The sequence below is a fragment of the Eumetopias jubatus genome, unplaced genomic scaffold, assembly GCF_037043125.1.
Source record: "Eumetopias jubatus isolate StellerSeaLion01/CBP00866 unplaced genomic scaffold, mEumJub1_p1.0 scaffold_15, whole genome shotgun sequence".
Taxonomy (NCBI): domain Eukaryota; kingdom Metazoa; phylum Chordata; class Mammalia; order Carnivora; family Otariidae; genus Eumetopias; species Eumetopias jubatus.
In genome coordinates this window covers 11917315-11924142 of record NW_028274821.1, presented here as the reverse complement: position 1 = coordinate 11924142, position 6828 = coordinate 11917315, and the positions used below count along the sequence as shown (strand labels likewise).

Sequence of the window (6828 nt, the reverse complement as noted above, 5' to 3'; positions counted from 1 at the left end):
AACTACAAATACAGTATACCCCTAATTATAACACATACAGACATCCACAAATATGTACTCTGAGGAAATGCACTGAAATTATCTGAAGGATGAGATGCTGGGTAAGTTTCATTTTCTTTTCCACATGGGTCTCCATTTTCATGTTCAGCAAGGAGTGTGTTTTCATTTCATGATCACTAATTGAAATAAAAGTTGCTTTCAGAAATAGAAACAAGTGTAGAAATCTATCACAAAGCAAATTATTGATTGCAATATCCTTTTTATTAAATTATAAAACTGTAGTCAACTCACACACTTTTGGAAATACGGTTTTTTGAAGTATCTGCTTTTGTGGAGCACATGGTTTTAAAGGAACAAAAAATTTCTATACCAATTTCTTGGTCTCCAAGCTATTTAGCACTGGTATCTGAACTACCAAGTATAGCTACTATATATACAGTCAGATTTTATGGAAAATATTACAAAGACAAATGCCTTGAAAAGATGACACAGTACAGAGAAAACCATAGCTCATAAGCTGGTAAAAAACTTTAGTCAAAATGTTTTAGTCCATTATGGCTTTGCATGAAGCTTCAGAGGAAGAATATTTAAGACACTTCTCATCAAAGGCACTTAGAATTGTAATATTTCTTTGAATTTAGTTTGAGTCCAACAGTATTTTAATTCCTTTTCCACATTCTGTATCTCACTGAAACAGTCCTCTAAGTCAGACATTGATGAGGGAAAATAGTTAACACTTCTTAATATACATGTTAAAAATATGCAAACAAATTAATACAGAATTTGGTCCACTGAAACAAGTAACAGGATCAGACTGTAGTGTTTTTCTTAATTCTGAGCAAAAAGTCATAAACTCCCAAGACCCAGTTCCACAGAGCCTTCAGTCCTTAATTTGCATTGGCTGCCCCCAGGCTCCCCTTGAGGGGACAGGAGTTCAGGTCCCACATCTCCACAGTGCGTTTTCACTAGAAAGAACCATCCCGTGGCTCAGTGGGAGCACTGCTCTGAAGCGGTGGCCACGGAGAGACAGAACAGTCGGTTTGCAGTCCTCTACAATTCCGTGTCACGGTACCGGGAAGGCTGGCTGTAATAACCGCGCTTTGAGTGTTCTGACAGCTGCTGGCGGTATTCTTCCTCTTCAGCGTCACTGCTGTAACTTCCTCTGGGATCCTGGTAGAGTCTGGAAGGACCTTTCTGGGGCTCAGGTGGCCTGGAACTAACAAAGTGAGAGTGTTAAATGCATCACAGCTCATCCAGGGCTTCTGACTGCCCCGTGGAAGTGCGGCCACGTGCCCAGGACTGATTGCAAACCTCTGAGACACACACCACACTCTGCTGACAGACCAGGGCCACTTTTGGCCCCGCTGCAGGTTCATCGTCAGGGAGTAACAGGTTAAGGCCAGTGCCCACGTGGGCAGTGAGTGAGGAAGCCAGCCCTGTGCTCCCTGACCTAAGTATTCCCCCATTGGACGGGTGCCTTCCCCACCCGTGTCTTTGGCTACAAGCTCATCCAGCAGAGTGACTTCTCTTCTAGTTTCAGTCAACTAGGGGCCCCCTGGTTGGCTGTACCACAGTTCAATTGTTAAAGAAGAAATTTGCCTCTAGTTTTCTAATGCTGTAAAACTAAACTCTAGCTTCTAGTCAGATTGGCCACAAGAAAATGTGACTTTTTTTTTTTCCTATTCTCAGAAGCAGGACAATCCAGTATTAAAACCTCAACAGAAAGACACTGCCATAATTCCTAATGCTTATGTAGCATTTTAAATATAAAGCATCTTACCAACACTGGTCAACTGATTGTCACCTTTCCTTCAGACTGCAGTTCAGCACAAGTGGCCTGACTTTGCTATGTGATGCAAAGGAATTAAAGAGCTTGACTAAGAGCCAGAATATACTGAATAAGAGCCGCAATTAGCATCTAAACCCAGGAATTTTGCTCATGTGCTATCCCAATACAGTTTAGCATATCTGTGCTTCAGTGTGTCAAAGGGGACTAATTTGAAATGTAGTGATTATACTTTGTCAGTTTTACTTACTATGAAATTTTGGCTCTATAATCTTTACAATTAAATTTGACTGAATAAGGGGGCGCCTGAGTGGCGCAGTTGGTTAAGCGTCTGACTCTTAGTTTCGGCTCAGGTCGTGATCTCAGGTTCCTAGGATTAAGCCCTGTGTCTGGCACAGTGCTCAGTGTGGAGTTTGCTTGAGATTCTCTCTCCCTCTCCCTCTGCCCCTCCTGCTTGTGCTCTCTCTCTCTCTCTTAAGTAAATCTTTAAAATTTTTTTGGACTCAATAAGGTAAATAGTTGGCCAGGAAAAAAAGTCGTCTTGTTAAACTGAAAAGTAGGCAAAGAAATTCTTTCTCAGGAGTCCAGGCCCCCTTTTTAGACCTAATACTGCTGAGCAGCCCTTACCTTGTGTGCTGGGAAAGGCCAGGGTCTGGCTTGTGTGTTTTGATTGGAACTGCATAGATATCAGGATGCTTCTGAGCAATTTCAATCTGTAGTAATTACAGGGAAAAAAAAAGAACAAGAGGGAAAGAATGAATGATTGCTGGGTGGCTTGCTGGTTTCTTGCTGGTCCCACTTTCCAATCCTATTTTAAATAGAGGAGGAAAAACAGAAGCAACTCTCTAGTTTTTATGGTTGTATGTGATTGCCTAGTATTACATGTCAAATAAGAAAAATGTTTAAAAGCAATGAAATTCTGCCACATGCTGCTACAACAAGGACAAAATACTGTATGATTCCATTTAAATGGGGTTCCTAAGTAGTCAAATTCATGCAGACAGTAGTATGGTGATTACCAGGGACGGGGGAGGGGCTGATGGGGAGGTTCAATGAGGAGGGATGAAAAAGTTCTGGAGATGGATGGTGATGAGGATTGGAGAACATTGTAAATGTACTTAATATCACTGAACACTTAAAAAATAGTTAAAATGGGAAAAAATGGTTAAAATGGTAAATGTTATGTATATTTTACAGCCAAAACAAACAGAAAAAGAAAAATGCTCAGAAGCACTGCTGCTGTTGTGACAGTCTTAAATGAAGAAAACCTCCCATATTCACTGGGCAGAGTATGTTCCATGAGTCTTTACTTACGTTCTTCTTTGACTTGTGAAAGGTTAGATGTGTATATGGTACAAAAATTCAAGCAGTATCAAAAAGTACAATCTATGGGCCTTTCGTTTTAGCATTCAAGGTTTGCTTGGTTTCTATCGCAAATCTGGGAGCAAATTAAAATTCAGCTACCAAACAAATACAACAAATGTTCTAAGGAAAAATAGCTTGAGAGAGGCACTGATTTTCTTGTCCTACTTCCCCATTCCAGGACCTGACCTAAAGTTCTGAGGTATGAAAAGCAGAATCTTTTTCACCTATACTCTTAGGCTTTCTTGATTAGAAGAAAGAGGGACACAGTGATAGCTGGTCATCTGCAAATGATATACACACAGCACGTGCCCGTGGGATTGGGCACATGAACATCCTCTTCGTGTCTTTACCAGGGAAAAAAGGACTGCAAATCATTATATGAAATGAAACTGAGCATTTTTACTCTTGACATGCTAAGGCAATCTCGTGGTTTAAAAACAATTACCCTTGCATTCTGTGCTTCTTGGAGCTCTTGCATTCTCTGTAATCTTGCCTTGTGATCCATCTTCTCAAATATTTTTACTTTGCCCAGGACAGACTTGGGAGTGCCTTCTTGCTCCTCACTGCCCTCTCCCACCTCCTCACACTCTGGGGGAGGGACAGGAGTGGAGGGCTTCAGTATAGACTTTCCAAAGGCAGGTTTTGCTGCAACAGGAGGGGGATAACCTTTGGTAGATGCCCCAGAAACTTCATTACCAGCAGCGGCTGAAGGGCTTGACTTATATTCATGGGATCTGGAGAAGTCAAAGGATTCTTCTCTGTTCTGGGTTTTGGCCTGCAGAGAACAATGAACATATTTTTACCTTGGGCTTTCCGATTATTTTCAAATCTGTATTAGTGATTTAATACACTCCCATTTCCTGATCAGTTTCCAGAGATGGTCAACAAATACCATTCTGACAAGGAATCAAATACTGTAGGACAAACAGCCACTGGTTGGGCATCCTGAGCCCTACCTTGCTTCCTACAAAAAAGTATTAAGAGCTCTAGGAAACCAGGAGGGTGTTGGGGAAGGGTTGGGAGGCCTGCAAGTGTAGAAGCAGATCAGACCTCTTTTTGTACTAGAGGAGATTAAGATTAGTATCTTGGAGAAGACCTCAGAACAAGTCAGGGGGATTCAGGATCGAAGAGTGGGGTCCTGAGTTCACATACCAAGGGTGCATGCCCTAGCCCAGAGGGAAGGCCTCTGTCCAGCCATGAATGAAACTTCAATCCTAGGCCTGCTTGTACATTTTCAGTGATATATTTTATGAGGTCACTATTTCTGACAGCTCACATAATCAGTGATTACTTTCTTCCTATCTAAAGTATTGAGTTAAATGGAGAAATTTTATTGGGTTATTAGGGAAAGCCTCCATTTATAGATTAGATTCAGAAAGGGGGTCAAAAATCATATGACATACACCATGTGTTCTTATTATTGATTCTGTTCTGAGTAATGATTTAATTTAAAAATAAATTAAGCTGTCCTCATAATGAGAGACATCATAAACAGTGGTGGTGATTGTTTTCTATAATAAATCACCAGTAGGGATTTTCTGGTATCTCTAAATCAGACTGTGGGCAGAAAACTCTAACTGAAAAAGAAAAACAGATTCTGAGATCGGTGCTTCTGGACATTCAGTATTTGTCAAACTTTTATTCTTGCTAAAAGAAAATTTTAAGTAAATAAATGAATAAGTAAATAAATAAATAAAATACCAACAGTTCTAAAACTGTATGCTCCCCTAAAACTGCCTTTCCTTCTTTTCACTCTTCCCTAATTTTGGGGTTCACCCAACAAACCAAAAGACATGTTTTAATACCAAAAGAGTGAGCCAAAACCGTAATTCAACACCATCTCATTGTGTGTGTTCTTCCTGTCTATGCAGGAAGCTGTCGGGTATTTGCTTATTCTTCCTCCCCATCGTGGGCTTCCCAGCCACATACCTTAGGTGGTTCTGGCTTGAATGCTGGGGGAGGGCTACTGTCCCTAAGTTGATCTCTGCTAGCAGCCCTCCTCATCTGAGCTCGTGGCTCTGGGCTGGGCTTCCTTATGCTCTACAAGACATAAAGATTCATTCATAACAAGAAGATCCCAGCAAAAAGAAGAGAACACTCATCTGCTTTGCTGGACTTCTGCCAAGTTGCAAGAATTCAGAAGTTGAGGTTCACAACTTGCATAAATTAGGATACTGACCCAGTGCTTCTTTAGTGAAAAGGCAGATATCAGCATATTCCCATTAGCAAATGCTTGAGATTTTTTTTTTGACTAGCATCCATTGTAGTAGTCTCTTCCTTTAAAATAATCCCCCCCAAAGTCCTCCTGAAGTCTAAAATCTCTTTTATCACTTACAGCTGTTAATATTTTTAAGCATAAGCTCATCTCCCTGTAGCTATTAGGGAGTTTATTCTTTATAACTTGTCCACTGGTATATACTAATTTTTTGGCCTTGGTGGGTTTTATCCCCCATTCAGCTTATTTTTTGGTACTTCTGTTTCATAAAGAGTAAAGCCATTCCCCAAAATGAGCTGCCTTGCTAAAGAGAAGTCCACAAGAATAATTATTCAAATATAGGGATAACCTCATCTACATTATCCTAGTATTCTCTGAGGTGTAACTACTAATTGGTCCTAACTTAGTGCCTGTTGACACGATCTCTCGGATCACAGAAGCGGTCTATTCACTGTTGGAATGATCAGATGTATATTTGATCATAAACTCTATTAAAAAATTGAAGTACAAGAGAGAGGGAAACTGATGGGGAAATACTCAGGAGTTTTGGCAAGATTAGAAAGGTTAAAGGTAGGATAGATAAGAAAAAGCAAGGATACCTAAAAGTACAAAGAAACCTAATCAAAGGTTACAAGTAAATACAACAAAATTGTATTTAAAAATAATGTTCCACTTGTAATTTGACAGCTGGCACATAAAGCTGTTGAGTGAATTCATCATGCTCGAGAACATCAGTGTGATGAGTGCTGATCACTTAACCTCTCCCAGCACGTCGTTCCTGGCTGGCTTCCCCATGGACCACAAATGCTATCGTACAGGCATTGACTTGGAATCAGAAACCCCCTAAAAGTCATCTGTTCCAACTCTAAGGAATACCTTCCACAGCACCCTGAATAAACAGTTGTCCAGAAGAATTCAGGTGAAACAGCAGAAACTCTTTTTCCTGCTCATGGCCTCACAGCCTGTGGCCTGCCTCGCCTCACCTCCTCATGCTGCACCGGCTCCGAGGAGCGGGTGATGGAAGACACCAGTGGCTCCTCAGCTGGCTCATCCAGCTCATTGTCAGTGTAGGCGCCTCCTTCGCCGTCGGTGTCTTCAAAGTCACTGATGAGGCGGCTGTCGCAACTCAGATAGTCTGCGCCCATGGCAGTTAAGTAGGACATGCGGTCTTCAGGGTCATCATCCATCCCTTCCATCTAGAGGAATTTGTTTCGGAGGGTCAGTGGGGTCAACATGGCTCCTGGGAATGGGGACTCAAGAAAATTCCCAAGGGCACAGCCAAGTGACTGAAACTTTGACATGTTCTAGAAAGGGAAGTCATCTTTATTTTCCTTAAATCACTTGGCTTGAGATTGTTAACTTTTTGTGCAGGGATTCAAATTAGGAACCCTCCACCCTATTTACTAACATCCTGTATCCCAATACTGAGCCATGCTTCCTCAGATTGTTGTGCTTCTCTTCA

The 6828-nt window shown here is 41.3% G+C and overlaps 1 protein-coding gene across 2 annotated transcripts in view; it reads right to left on the bottom strand.

Moving 5' to 3' along the window:
* Positions 1–287: 287 nt before the first annotated feature.
* The window catches only part of TJP2 (tight junction protein 2), a 72629-nt gene continuing 66088 nt past the window's right edge, over positions 288–6828 (bottom strand). The window contains exons 19-23 of one of the 2 annotated variants that reach the window (XM_028117361.2): positions 6350–6562; positions 5081–5191; positions 3597–3926; positions 2414–2499; positions 288–1216 (exon numbers count right to left, since the gene is read on the bottom strand). In XM_028117361.2, coding sequence (XP_027973162.1) covers positions 1051–1216; positions 2414–2499; positions 3597–3926; positions 5081–5191; positions 6350–6562 — 906 coding nt within the window. In that variant the 3' untranslated portion in view covers positions 288–1050. The remainder of the gene's footprint in view (positions 1217–2413; positions 2500–3596; positions 3927–5080; positions 5192–6349; positions 6563–6828) is intronic. The other variant, XM_088019166.1, reaches the window with a different exon arrangement.